Source organism: Misgurnus anguillicaudatus, chromosome 13 (genome assembly GCF_027580225.2).
Source record: "Misgurnus anguillicaudatus chromosome 13, ASM2758022v2, whole genome shotgun sequence".
Classification (NCBI taxonomy): domain Eukaryota; kingdom Metazoa; phylum Chordata; class Actinopteri; order Cypriniformes; family Cobitidae; genus Misgurnus; species Misgurnus anguillicaudatus.
The window spans coordinates 22,696,556-22,715,125 of NC_073349.2; the positions used below are offsets into that span (position 1 = coordinate 22,696,556).

General features: G+C 38.1%; 1 protein-coding gene across 1 annotated transcript; it reads left to right on the forward strand.

The window, feature by feature from the left end:
- Window positions 1-630: 630 nt before the first annotated feature.
- Window positions 631-18,320, forward strand: LOC129430450 (microtubule cross-linking factor 2). Its single transcript, XM_055187646.2, has 11 exons — window positions 631-1,592; window positions 2,961-3,185; window positions 5,691-5,849; window positions 10,111-10,176; window positions 10,259-11,374; window positions 11,499-11,585; window positions 12,176-12,337; window positions 12,426-12,677; window positions 15,790-15,833; window positions 15,959-17,318; window positions 17,521-18,320. Exons 1-11 carry the CDS (start codon window positions 822-824, stop codon window positions 17,665-17,667), a joined length of 4,389 nt encoding a protein of 1,462 aa, XP_055043621.2. The 5' UTR covers window positions 631-821; the 3' UTR covers window positions 17,668-18,320.
- The last annotated feature ends 250 nt before the right edge of the window (window positions 18,321-18,570 follow it).

Here is an 18,570-nt window from a genome sequence, read left to right on the forward strand (position 1 = left end):
TTAAATTCCTTGTTTTCTGTACGTGTTTTCTTTCTCTTGAACCCAACTCATTTATATTTTTAATAGATCAAATTAAAGTAATTTAAAGGAATAAACCCTAATAACTTTCATATAAAAACACATCTCACATACTTTAAACAAACACTGAACAAATTGACAGTGGAGAATAGCCTATATTGGGTTGCATCAGGACAATAAAGTGGAGGTATCGTAATTGCTTGTAATATTCCAGTATTTCCATGTTTATGCTAATTCTGACTAATTCTGACTCAGAGAGAGAGAGAGAGAGAGAGAGAGAGAGAGAGAGAGAGAGAGAGAGAGAGAGAGAGAGAGAGAGAGAGGGGCCGTTTCTCAATTCGAAGGCTGCAGCCTCCGGAGGTCGCGGTTGCATACGTCATCAAAACTTATTTCAAAATATTAGCAATAATAAAGTTGACTAATATTCTTAGTTAATATCTAAAATAGTTGTATTATGCTTATGACTTGCGAATGTAACGCTCAGTAACTTAAACAGACCAGGCTTGGTGACGTATATGCAGCATATGCGACCTCCACATGCTGCAGCCTTCGGATTGAGATGAGAAACGGTCAGAGAGAGAGAGAGAGAGAGCTCCCGTTTTGGGGGCGGAGATTTTAAGTTTTTAAAGCACATGGCCACACGGTCGATATTCACTCGGCTAACGATTACCTCAACTTTACCTCATCTTACAAAAACTAAGAGCCTAATAGTCTTAAAAGTTAATAGTCTTTTCTTTAAAAACACCTATAAACAATGAAAGGTTAATGCTCATTAAGCGGTCGATCGTCTTTGAGATCCAAGAATGACAAAAACAAAAGTTGAATCCAATCCTGGATCTAATGCACGGTCATCCTATCACGGACAGGACGGGCAGGATAAAGACTATGGAGACGGGAGCAGCCACCAGCAGTCTGGACAAATCCACCGGCATGATGTGCAACAGATGACCTCGAAACAACCTCTAAAAAACAACTCAACACCTACACAGAGCAAAACTAAAGAGATTCATTATGCAAAATCTAAGCGTGGATCGTCCAGCACAAACATCCGCCGCGCAACAAATGGTGCCAACAAGGATATGAAACCGGAGTCGATAAAATGCTCAGAGAAAACCCATCAGTCAACCCGCCGGAGGAATCGCAGTAAATCGTCCGGGCGAAGAAAACTATCGGATGCGAGCATCACATCTGAGGCGAGTAAGGACTCCGGGAAACTATCTTTCACCGACAGCAGCTCTGAGATCTCCGACTCATCGGAGGACCACAAGCGCTCCACTGATGCCCAGTGTGGTGAGCCAGAGGTCAGTTATAGAGGGACCGACGACGGGAGGATGGATGATTCAGCTGAGCAAATATCAGACGATGTGGTTAATGCCACCTTGTCCCCTGGGCTTGGCTTTGGAGAGGGGAGCATCTCTCCTGGAGACCAGAGGTCATACGCTTCTTTGGACAGCCGCTTGAACTTAAGCGCATCTGTGGCATTTTCGGATCTGACAGGAGATTTTGCTGATGGGGTGCACGAGGATCTGATGAGAGAGATTGACGATCTGCGATCAGAAAATGAATATTTGAAGGTGACTGACTGGTATTGGTCAATGTATTTGTGTGTTAATTTTACTAATGATTAAAGTTAAAATCGTGCAATGTGCCTGTGGGCTATAATACTAATCATGTTAAACAAATCCAATTAATAAGGCTAACCAATTTTTTTCCATAAATTCAATTAAATTTATATGAAGAGTTCAGATGCCCCCCCCCCCAAAAAAACAATAAGTTTATTAAATGTGAACTATATTCTTTAAAATTCATAAGGTGAAACCTCAAGAAGCCTCTTCCCACAGTTAGTTTGTGTTATGTCATAGTTTGTATAATATTAGTATTGCACTCTAAAGAATTGTTTAACATATCACAATATGGTTCTACACACATGTACAATAGGTTCTGTTTAGCATTAAAAATGGTTCCCTTGTTCTATGTAGTTACATTTTTTATAGTGTTATGTAATGTGGGAAAAAATATAAATAAAAAAAGTGTTTCAAAACTGGTACTTACTGTGTAGCAAACTGTACTGAAGGGTTTTGAAGCTTACTATAGTACATAATGTATACAGTTATTTATAAACAGTATTTACTAATTTATTAATTCACTACTACAGAATGCTGTAGTATACATTAACTAAATGCAGTAATTACTAAAATACACAATTTGCTAGCCTACAGTTCACTAGTAGCCTGATACTAAAGTAGGCTTGCAAATGAAATAGTAGAAAATACATCAAGGAAAAAATTACTTAATAGAAATCAGAAAATTATACCCCACTGTTACGCCCATTATTAAAATGTTATTTTTAAAAGTCACGTAGACTAAATAGAATTAAATTCCACATGATGCTTCGGCTTAAGGATTAACTCTTTTGGTAATTGGCTTTGTGTCATCTCTCATTGGCCCTGACACGCAACTTAAAGATGGGTTCACAAAGCAAACAATACAAACTTTAGTGTAATTAGGTGCTAGGTGCTCGATAAGTGACAAAGTCAACACGGATGACGTAAGATTATCTTTGAAGGTGATAAGCATGTCTGTGTGTATGTCTTGCCACGTGCAATTGGTTTTATCATGCAGGCGCTTTAACATTGTGTGACCTGCTGTATATGTGCACATAAAATGGCATATTTTTGAATTAACAAAAACTTTGTGTTCATACCGTATACATGAGTAAATTATAAGAGAATTACATTTTTGGTTGAATCATTCCGGTCAGCTCAAACTTGGACTTGGTTTTATTAGTGATACATGATTAGTAAAGCCTTACAAACATGAATGTTTCTTTTCATTTTAAAGTACAGTATATTCGTAGATACTAGAGTAAGTGTGGAGGCTAAAATACTGCCATATCTGGTTAGACAGCAAAAATCTTAACCATTTCTATTAATTCTGTTTAGGATGAGATGGAGGAGCTCCGATCAGAGATGCTGGAGATGAGAGACATATACATGGAGGAGGACGTGTACCAGCTACAAGAGCTTCGGCAACAGCTTGAGCAAGCCAACAAGGCTTGCCGCATTCTGCAATACCGGCTCAGAAAATCTGAGAGGCGCAGCCTTCGTGTAGCCAAGACGGGCCATGTGGATGGGGAGCTTATCAGGACACTAGAACATGATATTAGGGTGAGAAAGTGTTTTTCTTCTTTGTCTGTTCGTTTTTAATGCATTAATAAGCTAAGCTCTGCTTATAAATATTACCCAAAAAAAATCATACCATTTGAGTTTGCTAGGAGTATGAAATAGATGTTTTACTCATGATTTTTGTCCAATTAAGCTGTATAACAGCTACAGTGCAGAGAACTCACTGTTAGGGTGTTGGAAGCAGTCCATGGCATTCTTGGGTACAGGATGTTTATCGAAATTGCTTAATACTTAGCGTCAATAAAATGTTGTATAGTTAGTCACTATGTGAGTCAATGCACTCTGTTTTTATGATTCAGCATGCGTACAGGCCTCCGTTCTCTGTTTGGCAGCCAATTTCTGTAGCTTGATTTGTGGCAGGCATGAGCATTTTTTGGTTTAAACCCCTCAGCCAATCAGAGAATGAGCTTGCTGGAGGAACGTTACAAATAAAAACCTACACAGCAGGGCAACCCCTATAAAATGCCTGTTTTCTTTTAAATCTACTCTCATGCTATAAAAAATCATGTTTGTCCCCCCTTGTTTACGTCTTGCAAACATGTGTCACAGATTTTTAGCCTGCTTTTTGTCTAATGTAAAAATGTAGTTTTGCCAGTGTATAAACATGTACAATGTTCAATGGACAATGCTTATATTTTGTCTAATAAAATATTAACTGCTACTACTACTACTACTTATACTTATACTTATACTTATACTTATACTAATACTAATTCCAATATTAATATTATTATTAACATTCATTCATTAAGTTAGTTAATACTTTTAGTAGTCAGCAGAACATTTAAACTAACATGAATTACATATACAGAGTAAATCAAGAGATTAATTCAATTTAAATTTAGATTTTGAGTCAGATTTTGTTGGTTGATTCTCATGAAATCCAGATTTAGAAGGTGTCCAGGATCAGATTTTTTTCTAAAAGCCCTTGAAGCCAAATTTGTTTTGCACATATAAGATTAAGGTCTGAACTTACTATAATCATTATTTTTAGAGGATTTAAAACATATTTCCTATAGAATTATTTAAATTTTTTAGATTATCATTATAAAAAATTATAATTATTGCAACATGATATTACATTAAATATATGCATTTACAAACTCATGTTTCAGTAATGAAAACTAAAAAGTTGTCTAGGTACTATGACAAACAAAATTTCTACTTTTATCTGGAGAGAAAAAATAAGAATTGCTTACCTGGATTGAGTGTCATAGTCAATTATGTCCCTTCCAACTAATTTTTTAAAAATGTTAGTTCCTTAAACAATGATTGAAAATTGTTGCGGAGGATGAGAAAATGGGTCTTGGACACATTTATATTCCTTATTATTGGCTCTACATTTACCAATGATCACCAAATACCTCATGTTTCTTTACTGTAAATGTTTATAGTATAACATGCACTGAAGCTTTTTATTTTTTAGTTTTTTTAATTAGAAATAAATCCATTTTAAAGAACCCAAATCCAGTCATGGACACGTTGCGGTAATGAAAATTTTCTCCTTAAATGTGGAAAAAGCAACAAAATTTGTTTGTATGATGTAATTTGAAATCATGTGCAAAATAGTACCTGAAGAGATGTTTGTAACTGTGTGTTTCTTATTTTGATACTCTTACTTTTTTCCAAACTGTTTCATGACACCTCACAAGTTTCATTTCGCGAGAATCACCCTGTAGGGTTTTTTACACCCTATAGCACATAATCTAGTTTTAAAGAAAATGTGTGTGTTTGCATGTTTATATTGTATACACATACAAACACATGCACATGCATGTATAAGTCAATGACTGTAGCTACCAGTATCAAAGAGAGGAAGTGTTGGAGCACAGCTGCTTGTGTGTGTTGTATGTCTATGGTCAGTCTATTTTAAAGGCATGTGGGAGAAATAGATACCCTCCTTTCAAAAAATGGGGCAGTGTTGGGTGCCCATCACTGCTCTACTTTCTCACCAGCGCTCCCTCCATTTTTTCAGTGATTGATCTGCAAACTGGGAATTTTCTTAATGTGTCCTCCTATCCCCATCAGTAACTGAAAAACATTGATCAAACACTCATATGGGAAATATGGGATATAGTCATGCACTGATTATCAGGACATAATGACATCGACTCAATGTGTGCCCTATAAATAAACAACCCCTCAGTTCATTACCGCTTTGCTCAAGGGATCAATAGTGATAAGAAAAGAAGGGGCGACTGTATGAACCCACCTTGTAAATTCTAAACCACCTTACATCATCACTGTCACAAACCACGGCACTTAGCAACAGTAGAAACATGGTAACCAAATGCACCCTTTGCAATGTTCCCAAAAAAGTTCAGATAAAATTCCTATCATTATTTCTATAGATAGAGTATCTTGTTTAAAATCCCTAAGGGGATGAATTAAAATGTAAGACTGAGACATGGGAAGCTCCCATATTAGTTGCATAAAGAACACATGATTACGATATATTTAGACGTTTTCATGCAAATATTTTCCCAGGTGGCAAAAAGCGTATCCCTTCGCCTGCATGGTGAACTTGAAGCGATTCAAAAGAAAAAATCTCAACTGGAATGGGAAAATGAGGAATTGCGTGAAAGGCTCCAGAGTCTGGAAGTGGCAAAGCAGGTCCTGCAAACCGAGATGGACAGATCAAGAGAGGTACGATCACCAATCTCGAACTCATACAGAACGCCAAAGTATCCACCACCTCATCACTGATTCGTTTCTCTATATTTTTATAGATAGATAGATTTCACACTTGTGCTTACTGTATATCACTTTACATCTATGCTTGTAGTTTTGTTGCCTTGACTCTTAGAATTCTTGCAGTTTGGATGACAATTTGACCTTTAGCCCAACTGTAGCGGGTGTGACCGACAGCTGACTGCTCGGGTGGGGTGTAGTACGATCTGAGGGTCAACATTCAACCCACAGCTGTCATTCTTCACTTATGGGTATAGTGAGGGAGGGCAAGAACAAAGAAATAAAGCGGGGCAATTGAAAGACAAGAGCGAAGAGAGAGCGCGAAAGTAACCACCTATAAATACGTCTGAAGAGGAGATCCAAGTCTTGGCAGCAAGCCGGTTATCACATGCTTCAAAGAGGGTCATATGATTACATCATCATGTTAAAATTACTGTTCGATGTTGATGAACATTAATGCATGTTTCATATGATCTCTATTTATTTACTCTTTCTTTTTCAAAATAATAAAAGAGCATACCAAGAAAAATTCAGCCTTAATGGGCACCGAAGGCCTTCAGGTCTTTAATAACGGCACGCATGGGGTTTAATCCTGGATTCGATGCTTAAAGGTTGGATCACGGCAGCTCGGCTTAGACAGCTGCAGGCCGTTCTTGATCCTCACCAGCAGAGCAAATCAGCTACAGCAGATTATGAAGACCTCATGTGAGCGTGACTACCTGAAACATGAGGATCTACATGCAACATTTGTTACTGGTACATTAAAGGGATAGTTTACCCAAAATTGATCTATCTGTCATCATTTACTTACCCTTGTGTTGTTCTAGACCTACAGGAGTTTCTTTATATTGTTGAACACAAAAGACATTCTGAAAAATAAGGGGAAGCATACAGTTGACGGTATCCATTGATCATAGTATTTGTTTTTCAACTGTGTGTTTACCATTATTTATCAAAATATGAAGAGTTTGGATCCAAAACGCAATAAATCTATTTAGACAAATTTCGGTAAAAACATGTTTTTTATACCAAGAAAGTGATCAAAAGATGAAAACCACTATTTTCTGTTACAAACTTTCACATAGCATCTTTAGGTTATAAAAACTTAAAAAAATCAAATCCATAATTTGATTTTCAAAGATTAATTATAAAAACTGATTATTTTTTTCACAAAATGCTATAAATCTAAATCAATATATAAATGTGCATTCATCTTTGTCATGTTATATTCATTTAGTTAACTAATGGTAACACTCATTAAAAAAAAACTTTGAACTTAATGGCATTAATCAAAACACTTACTTTGTCATATTAATAACACGGTCATTGCTGCTGTCATTCTTGGAACATCGTCACTGAACTTTATTGACAGCGATCAGCTGTAAAATGTTTTGGTCCTACTAGATTTAAGTTTTAGCTTCGAGTAAAATAATGGAAAGTTGTCATAAGATCCTCTGGGGTCAATGTGTTAGCATGACAGAAGCTTGATGCTGTCGTGTGTGAGCAAGCAACAGCCGACATTTTTCCTTTGCCCGAGTTCCTCTCACGTAAATTTATTCGATTTTGATGGCTTACGTTTCTTTCCCGCCACAGAAAACCACCACAGTTTTATCAATGCCATCAAAATACTATTTTGTTTTTGTTTGTTTGTTGATCACGAAGTACAAAGTAGATGAGGGAAAACTAGGATTCCGTGTGTATTCAAAGCGCCGCCATTGTTGTTTACAATGCGTGGAATGGTGCGCTGTGATTTTGCATAAAGGAGGACTGCCATTTATCACGTTTTGGGAGAAAAGATGACAGAATAACACGGCAGAAATCGGATTTTTCTTAAAATAAAGATTTAACTTTTTAATACTGACCAGATAAAATACTAATTTTGGTGGGAACTATTTAAAAAAAAGGCGCTTATCGCGTTTTGGAACCAAACTCTTCATATCTTCTTTTGTGTTCAGCAAAATAAATAAATTCATATGGTTTTGAAAAACATTACAGTGAGTATAATGACAGAATTTTCATTTTCAGGTGATCTATTCCTTTAAGAGTAAAAAAACCATTTAGCAATCTTGAGCAAATCAGATATTTTGTGTAAGCACCCAGTAAATTTCTGATTTAGTCTGAAGCAGCTTACTGTGTGTACGAGTATAGCAGACCTGCTTTTAAAAAGTAATTTCTCTTGGTGTTACGGCTTCATACGGTCATAGTGCATACTGTATATTAGTCGCTGTGGTTATTTTTAGAACATTTAAGTGAGATATTATATTATACAGTAGCCTATATGCTGCTTCTCTGCACATGTAGGGGGTTTGTGCCCACATGAGCCCTGCAGACAGATAGACGGACTCTATTCAGCATTCTTCAAATACTCAGAGCAGTGTGGATGTTTAATGCAGTGAAATTCGAGTTCGTGCCATCTCAGTAGTATATGACCATGATTGAGTGTGTTTGCTAGGTGAATGATGTCCTTGCAGTGAAGTATTTACTGGACCGTGGTAGAATGGAAAATAACAAATGTGATAAATGCAATGCATATAAACACTTACAGTATGACCATAGGAGGACATCTTTTCAGTCATAATTGCAATTGTTTTATTGGCTATGCAGAAGTGGGCTCTACTCATCCTTAAGTTTTTGCAAATTTGTATACATTTCTTTGTTATGTTGAACACATAGGAAGATATTTGTAATCAAACTGGAAGTAGGAGCATCTTTGAATGCCATAGTAGGAAAAACATACTATGGAAGTCAATGGTGCTTTAAAACCAAACATTTGTGTCCTTTGTGTTCAACAAAACAAAGAAAAAACTTTAAAACAAGTTTAAGGTGAGTAAATGACTACAGATTTTTAATTTTGGGGTAAACTATCCCTTTAAGTTAAACAGAAATGTGTGTCTTTGCTAGCCTGGGTGCCAGCCGAACTTAGCCCCGCCCACAACTGTTCAGAATGGGAGGTTCAAATTCTGACTAGATTGGTGATGAATGGTGTAACAGAAATAAAATCACCATAAATCGTCATGAACGCGATTTTCTTGGTTTTTTCTTTTGGTTCGTTTCAACAGTCAGACATGTATTTAGCATTGAGTCCAGAAAAAAAATAAAGTTTTGATTTTATGAAAATTAACTTTTTCTAACTATAATGCATAGTTCTAGTAGCCCTCACATCCCTGCAGCACAAAAGTCCGGCATCGTCCATGAATTCGAAGTACAGGTGGAGATAGCAGCTTTACCTAACTACTTCCTATGACAAGACCCCTGTTCCAAGATGGCGGCGGTTTTGACGCATGCTTAGAACCCCAAGGCGACATCTAGTGTATATATCTATGGATTATTACGCCAGAATGAGAGTATAGTTCCTAGCTATATCTGTCCAAAAAATCGCAACTTTTAATTTTTCGTCAGTCTTAGTGCACGATGTAACTACAGAAGAGTCAAGTTTTAAATAGAAAAAATATTGAAACCCTTTTCTTATTTTTTGCGCGATGCTAATGGTCTTATCAGATTTAATGGATTATGCTAAGCTATGCTAAAAGTGGTACCGCCAGACTCGTAGATCAGCTGAATGGATTCAAAAACGGTAAAAATCAAATGTTTAACTCTAGGGGAGCTGGAAAATGAGAGAAAAAAAAGTGGAGTGTCCCTTTAAATGCAAATGAGCTACAACTGCTCACTCCCTTACCAACAAACAGTGATATTCACAGATCTGATTCCTGTGAATACAGTCTGAGACAATAGTATCTTATAGTATCTTTATAGTATCTTTAGCCGCATACTGCCAAAACTTGCTAACAAACACATTTAATAAGCTTTTGGGTCAAATAAACCAGTCAGTCAGTCGCCATGGGCGGGACTTTGTTTGTGTGATGTCACATTAACAAGAGAATCAACACAGAATGTCTAATGAGTCTAATAGGAATTAATAAAATAATAGAGGGTGGATTGTTTTCACTGTAGGGTTGTCGTTTTCACACATTGCCAACACACATTTATTTCCAAACACCTTGTAAAAGTAGATTTTGCATAATGTGTGCCCTTTAAAAAAGAAGAATAAATGTATTTCTTTCCAGTACAGTTTCTGGTTGTTGAAACATTATAATGACCTTGAGATGTTTTCCACTTGGTTTAGTATTTTGCACACATGCACTTCATCTGAATGTGTTTAAATAGTTGTGTTTATAGGAGCTGCAGTACATTATCTAAATATATTGTGCACTAACAGAATTCGCTGAAAAGAAGAAGTTTGAGATCAATATCCAGCAGGACTGATAAAAAACTCTCTCTACAGGTAAGTTATGGAGGTCATCCTGATGATGCTTTATGAGTTTATGATGTATTTCTAATGCCAACTATTTTTCTGACCATTACAGGATGACAGTGCTGATTTGAAATGCCAGCTTCACTTTGCCAAAGAAGAGTCCGCTCTGATGTGCAAGAAGCTAACCAAGATGGCCATGGAGAGCGAAGTGATGCGTGAACAGCTCGCCAAGTACCGTGTGCTTTATGGTGATGTCGATGAAAGCAAGGCTGCAGCGGGCACCGTCAATTCAACTCATACTCGAGAAGCAGAGGTCAAAGTTCACTTGCGTCTGGTGGAGGAGGAAGCCACCCTGCTGAGTCGTCGGATCGTGGAGCTTGAGGTGGAGAATCGTGGGCTGCGGGCAGAAATGAGTGAACTGCGTGAGAAAGGAGGTACGGGCCTGGAAGAAGAAGAGTTGATGAAGGTGACGGGTGAAGGATTAGCATTGGCTGTCTGTACTGATGAGCAGGAGGAGATGGTGAAAGGTCTAGAGGGTGAAGAAAAAGAAGATAATGCAGCTATACATGGTGATATCCAGACAAATTTAGAGGAGGAGCGAATGGAGAACTCGTTCACGAGTCACATGCTCAGAGAGGGACCTGTTGGTGGAGAACAGGAGATGTCTGATGAGACCACAGTCGAAGCACAATCTCAATGCAAGTCTGACTGCACACTAGGCGTGAAGGATCTAAAAGGTCTTCTTGCCATCCATGATCAAGCACTGCTTGTCAGATCAACCATCCAGTTCCTGACATCTCCAGCTAAAAATGGTCTCTCAGCTGCGTGTACACCCTATCTGAGCAAAACAGAGGTAGATCCAAAATGCGAGACTCATCAATGGCTTCTAGATCCCATGCTGAGTCCCCTAACCAATGGACTGGAGGTGTTACAAGCCCAACTGCATGCTCTTGTGGAGAAGTTTGAGACGCTGTTAAACTCCACATCAGAAGGCCTTGAGGCTGATCTAGAAAAGACTGCATTAAATTGCGCAGCCGAAAAGAACAACACAAAGGATCAAGCAGGGTACGAACATCTCGGGGATGGAGAACATGTTTATCCCAGAATTCCCAACAGCGATGGCTGTGACCAGGATAGCATAGTTCTGCTCACGCTACAACTCAAATGGTTCATCCAACAGTGGAAACGGGGAGAGAAACCTGCAGGAGATGGAAAGAATGTGTTTGAGGTACATTTTTCATTTTGGGTCATGACTTTTAATTGATAGACAGTGAGGATTTGTGTTTATTATAGTGACTAAACACAGTGTTATGTTATGGAGTTGTTATGGAATATATATGTATATTTTTCAGATGTATTGTCCGAATGATCTTTGTCTTCTGATGGACACAGAGTCAAAGGAAGGCAAAAACAAACCTCAAGAAAAGTGCAACAGCCAGGTATGAAAAAGCAGATACGGAAACCAAACAGAGACGGAAACCAAACCAACAACATACAATATAGAAAAGTTTAATTACATCATTCTAGGGGAATACACTTAAGACTAGCATATCAATTATATTAAAGGGACATTGTACTTTTTTTGAAAAATACTCATTTTCCAGCTCCCCTAGAGTTAAACTTTGATTTTTACCGTTTTGGAATCCATTCAGCTGATCTCCGGGTCTGGCGGTACCACTTTTAGCATAGCTTAGCATAATCCATTGAATCTGATTAGACCATTAGCATAGCTCTCAAAATAATTAAAGAGTTTCCTATTTAAAACTTGACTTTTTTGTAGTTACATCGTGTACTAAGACAGAAGGAAAATTAAAAGTTGCGTTTTTTTAGGCTGATATGGCAAGGAACTATACTTGCATTCCAGCATAATAATCAAGGACTTTGCTGCCGTAACATGGCTGCAGGAGGTGCAATGATATTATGCAGTCCCTGAAATAGTCCCCTGCTCTTGAAAGTTACCAAGGGGACTATTTTCGAGCGCTGCGTAATATCATTGCAGGTGATATACAGGTGTATATGTCATTCTCAGGTGAGCAGTGATATGCTGTCAGACCTACGAGCAGTGCTGCAGGATCTGTTTGATGAACTTTTGGAAGAGCACAAGGCGGCCCAACACGTGGTCCGTAAGTTTGCAAACGCCAAAGCAGCCTGGGCCGTCGAACATGCAGAACTGAAGAGCCTCATAAGCAGGGTGAGAACCAAAAAATCCACATTACTTTCCTTTAGAGTTTACAATGTTATTGAATTTGTTCTCAATTTGAACGCACCTCGTATCATAGCTTGAAGGGTCAGCTGGAAAGGAGGAAGCAGTGGGTCCATTAGACCCGAATGTGGCTTTGCAGAAGGACCACATCGAGAAGCTTCAGCACCTGTTAGCCGAGTCTTACGCTGCAGTCCTGGATCTGACGAAACGGCTAGAGGTCTACGAGAGAAACTGGAGTTCAGAGCGGCAGGAACTCATGCAGCACCTGAACCACATGCGACTGGAATGTGAAGGTTCAAAGATGATCAAACAAAATAGGAAAATGCAGGTAAGACCACCAAATACTAGACAGAAATAATACTTTGCAAGCATTTCATTGACATTTCAAAAAAAATCCTTGTTGCACTTAAATATTTAAGTTTAGTCAACTTGAAATTACAATTCTTTTTAACGTTCTTGACTTATGAGGAGTTGGTATAAATTACGCTTAAGTTATTTCAACTTTTTTTATAATTTAAAGCAACTCCTCACTAGTTTCAACTAGAAAGTTAAAATTGTAAATTAATAAAAATGCAAAATAAATTTTTTATGTAGTAGAAGTATATTGCTTTTAATTTTCTTATAGCTTTTATTGGAAAATTTAATATAGTAATATGTTAAATATGGATGGCAGTCACTAAAGGGGATCGCACACCGGCCGCGCAGTGCCGCGCCATTCTAAAAAAATCGAACACATTGTTTTTTATGAGTATTTGCACACTGGCGCCACCAGGTGGTGCCTGTCAGCGCCGCCCAGCTTTGAATCTGGAAGTTGCTCAAATCCCTGTCGTGCCACACAGCGCCACTCACATAGTTTAACATTAAATATCATCATATTTGTCCCAAATTATTAACGATTAACATCGGCTGCAAACGTATATTTTGCATTTTGAAGTAGACGCTATCTGATGTGCACTTCCGGTTTACGATACCTCTGAGTTGTCCTAGACGCGACTCATTGCGACGCATTGCTGCGCGGCCGGTGTGCAACCCCCTTAACACTTTAAATGTGCATCACTAGATTCCTACTTTTCTATGAGATTATAACTTTTAAATCTGTTTCGTTTATTGGGCTATAGGCTAAACCCTTTCTCTCTTGTTTATGTGACCTATAAAGCTGTTCCCCTAGAAAGATTTCAACATATCTCTTTTAACTTATCGAGATTTTCAAATATTCTGCTGGTTATTTAGCTTAAAACACATACATTACTATATAAAATACTATCCAAATGGCCTTGTTTTAAAGAGAGTCTCGTGAGCCTGTGTGAAAGGGTGGTAAAACAGCAAATGGCAGTAGAATTTAGGCTAATCCCCTTTTGGTACTGTGGGAGAGCAGGCTGAGCAGAGCCATAAGCTTTAATCAGGACTCTGAAAAGGGTTTAGCCAAACCACATTGACCACAGAGAGGGAAAAACACAGACTTATCAGAGCCCAGATGAAGTTCACATAAGGAATTTACTTTCTTTTACAGTAAATGGGTGGTAACATTGGCAGGGTAGAGGAAGAGAGAGATTTAAGAATCTGAAAGAATTTGTTTTTATTGCATATAAACAAAATATAAAATGATTTTACAAAATTGAATTACAGTGAATTTAAATACATTACCACAGAATAATAACTTTTATAATAATTTTATAATTTAAGAGAGAGACAAAGGGGTACGAGAAATCGTTATTTAGAGGAACATGTGTATCTTAAATTGTTTTAAATAACCTGTTATATTTATTTTTATATTGGTTGACATCAAGTTGTCAAGTCCTGCTTATTAACTTTGCTAAAAATAAATGTGGCATGTAGACAGTGACAGCTTTTTCATGGCATTAAGGTAAGCCTGAATGGACAGCAGATGGATTATACAGTATTTTGTTCTTGATCCAAGAGTTTTCTTGCTAGTCTTGCTGTTTTTCCAGTAATCCCAGACTGCCTTCCTAACACACATATTTAAATTAGGAAGACTCTCTTTCATTCGATTAGTGTGTAACTTTAAATGCTCTAATATGGGAATGATTACCTATCTTAAATGGCAGACAGTCTATGATAATAATGAAGTTATTCAGTGAAGTTCATGGTCATGTAATTTAAGCATGAAGAGGGTCTATGTATAGTGTCCCTCACCTCGGTCGCGTAACATTTTAGCAACATCTCTCCCTCACCCCAATATCTCTCGGCTGGTACCTATCCCCCAGTTAAAGGTGCAGTGTGTAATTTTTAAAAGGATCTCTAGACAGAAATGCAAAATAATATACGTAACTATCAGGGGTGTATAAAGACCTTTTTATTATTGTTATGTTTTATTACCTTAGAATGAGACGTTTTTATCTACATCCACAAAGGGTCCCCTTACGTGGAAGTTGCCATTTTGTGCCGCCATGTTTCTACAGAAGCCCTTAACGGACAAACTTTTTTTACTAAGTTGTCTCCGTCAATTACATGTTTTTCCAGTGGCGGCTACCATAGCTTCTCTATGCGTTTCAAAACGAGGGGTGAGCAGTGGACTGAGCTGTTGGTTGCAACTTGCAACCTCACCACTGGATGGCGCTAAAATGTACACACTGCACCTTTAAAGGGACACTCCACTCCACACTCCCCTACAGTTAAACAATTGAGTTTTACCATTTTGGAATCCATTCAACCGATCTCCGGGTCTGGTGGTACCACTTTTAGCATAGCTTAGCATCTGATTAGACCATTAGTATCGTGTTCAAAACTAACCAAAGAGTTTCGATAGTTACATTGTAGTTACATTGTGTACTAAGAAAAATTTAAATTTGCTTTTTTTTAGGCTGATATGGCTAGGAACTATACTCTCATTCAAAATATACTCTCAATGATATTACGCAGTGCCCAAAAATAGTCCCCAGCTATTGAAAGTTACCAAGGGGACTATTTTCGGGGGCTGCGTAATATCAAAAATCTCAACTTTTAATTTTCCGTCAGTCTTAGTACACGATGGAACTATAAAAGTCAAGTTTTAAATAGGAAAAATATCGAAACTCTTTGGTCATTTTTTAGCATGATGCTATTGGTCTAATCAGATTCAATGGATTATGCTAAGCTATGCTAAAAGATCGGCTGAATGGATTCCAAAACAATAAAACTCAATTGATTACCTCTAGGGAAGCTGGAAAATAAGCATATTTTCAAAAAAAGTGAAGTGTCCCTTTAAGTGTCCTTGGACAGCAGGCTAAATATGCTTTATTATTATATTTGACATATTTTTTGCAGTCAAGCTTATTTCTTTCTAATCTTTTATGACTGACCAAGCAGAGTCTTGCAGTGTGTGTTTTTATTTGATTTTATATTGTCTTTTGTGTTGATTGTGTATGATAAGTAAAAGCCAGTATATTTTATTTGTTTAAAAAAATTACAAGTATTCAATACACTTTTGGTCTTACTTTCAGTCCGCTGAACGCACAAAGATGGAAGTTGATGGAAACATGCAGAGGTCAGCATGACTATTTTGTTTGCATGTAATCTGTACTATTTGACAATATGTTTGTGTTCTCAGTTAATTTAAATTTGTTAAATGAAGTGACTTTATAGAGTAATAAAGAGTTTCTTCCCCAACAGGAAGTTCCTCAAAACTCCCACACAAAAATCCAAAAAGAACTGGAAGTATCTCAGTCAAGAGGCTGCACTTCTGGACCGGCAAGACCCCTGTAAGACTTGGGACTGCCCTATCATGCCACCCAGTTTTCCTGGTCTGAATCTAACTCAGGATTCTATTCAGAGAAGCCACACTGCTCCAGAGAGGACCAGCATTCGTATATATTACAGCCCTCCATCAACAAAGAGGATCCATATGAGATCTGCAATGGCCGCAAGAGAGGAAAAGTGTGAGAACAGCCAGGAACCGCATTTCAGCGCTGTTTCCTGTGGCCTTGTAAACCGAGACTGGGTCACTGCATATGAAACCTTGCTGGGAAGCTTGCCATTTGACTGCCAGAGTTTGGTGGAGAGAGATTCAATCAATATCATCAGCTCCCCATCCTCTTCTGCGCTTCAGAACTGTAGTATTGGCTCCCATTCTCGCTTGGCTTTCAATAAGTTAGACGTCTCAGCCAACCTGAGTGACGACATGAAGGAAATCACCGCCAGTGTGCTGCAAACCTCCCAGTCAAGTTCGCTGGAATGGAAAAGAGCCAGGGATTCTGGGAGCAGTGTGGTGAGTGTTGTCAGTACAGGAACTCAAACACAGCGCCAGCCAGAGGTGAGCAATGTGGGGCTACAGACAGATGGCCCTAGAAGCCTTTGCGCTACAAAGCACTGGTCACCCCGGGTGACCTCTTTTGTATCTGCGAGAACCCAACAAGTCTCAAATTCTTTGGAAAGGGTATCTGGTCCGATTGAGCGGTTTCAGTCACACACCAACTCTCCAAAAATCCCTCGCAGACACTCTGCTTCCTCTCCTTTATCCTCTAAATCTTCCTCGTCCTCTTTCTCCACTTCCTCTTTGTCCTCATCCTCCTCTCTGAGTTCCTCATCCAGGCTGGAATACAGAACTAAGGAAAATGGTCTGTGGAACGTGCCTCAACGTGGTTGCCCAGGTTCGGCCTGGTCTCGTTCGGCAACCTGCAGACCGAGCTCTGCATCAGCACCGCTCGGCAATAAACCCGGAGGCCGGACAAATGCAGGGATTCCCAAATACGGTCTAGTCCAGGAGTTTCTGCGCAACGTGTGTGGTCGGGGAGAGAAGACAAACCCTGAGGAGGATAAAGCACCTGCTGCACGCAGGGATCACGTCGGTCTGGTGGGTACGAAGAAATCCGAACAGCCCCCCTCTCGTATACCAGCGGTGCCACTGGTCAGAAACGACAGCATCACCAAAATCATTAACCGCAGATTTATGAAACAGGGACAAAAAGAAGATTTAACATGCAGCCAGAGCAAAAGCAACAAGGGATCGGACAGCAAGAACAAGGGCCTGGAGGTTAGTAGCAAACCTAGTAAGAAACATCTTAAGGCAGGAAAGTATGTTAAATGTTTTGGATAGGCTATAAGAGTACTGTAATTAATCTTGAACATTTCTGAAATGAGTTTTATTGCTGAAGTATTTTGCACATTGCCAGATTGTCCCATAAGCAAATGCACCAGTGCTGATCATATCTCTTATTTCTTCCCTGTGTCTTTAGGACGGAGCTTGTGATTGTACTTCACGCTCTCTTACCTCCTGCTTCACCCGACACTCGCATAAAAACCCCCGGCATGCTCGAGGTCAGAACAAACCCAGGCCACAAGAAAACGTGCCAGCTGGTGGAAAAGGGGATCCTCTTGCTTAAAAAGGGGCGGAGTCATTGTGTGTTCTGACATTAATTAATTGTGGGTCCAGCTACTATTAACACTTTCAGCTCTGTTAAACATATTTTTTCATGTTTAAATCCATTTAACAGAATAAAGTACAATTTCCTCCAAATTAATGACATTTTGATATAAAATAGAGTTTGTATAGAATTATGGGTGCTGTTATTGTATTAAAGAGAGAAGACATTTTTTTTAGATTATTAGTTCAGTCCATTGTTTTTATAAATTTTCTTTTTAATAACTTATACCTAAAAATCACAAACTGTTAGATTAAAGATAATTAGGCAACATTTCTTATCTTATAAAAACTATTTAAATCAGTGTCATGATATATGTAGCTTTTCTATGTATAATACATTGTGTAAAAATCTTAATGTTTAAATATATTATTAGATGCCTTATAAATGTAGCCTGTTAGCTGTCTCGGGGTAACATGATCTGTTTTAATAGATGCAAAGAGTTGCTGGGGGCCAAGCACCTTAAAGAGAGTAATTTCTGTAAACTGTCATTTAGCATATATCTCACTTAATGATGCTTTAGACTGTGTTCTTTATCCACCTGTAACCACAAAAACAGATAAAAGTCTTTTGGTAAAATATTTTATTAAAATGTTTTATCCTGTGATTTATTATGAATGTTGTTGTTATTATTATTAATAATCATTTTGATTCCACAATTCCATGTTTCTTTTATTTGAGCTTTAGTTCCTACTGTTAATTCACAATAGACTGTGAGAGCAGAATATATAGGAAGAAATATATATAAGAAGGCATCGTATTTTATTTTTAGTCAAAAACTGAATATAAACTATGTCTGTCAGACTTTACCTTTTCTGTCGTTACCCTTAGATTCGCAGATTTATTATGCCCTCTAGTGGTTGT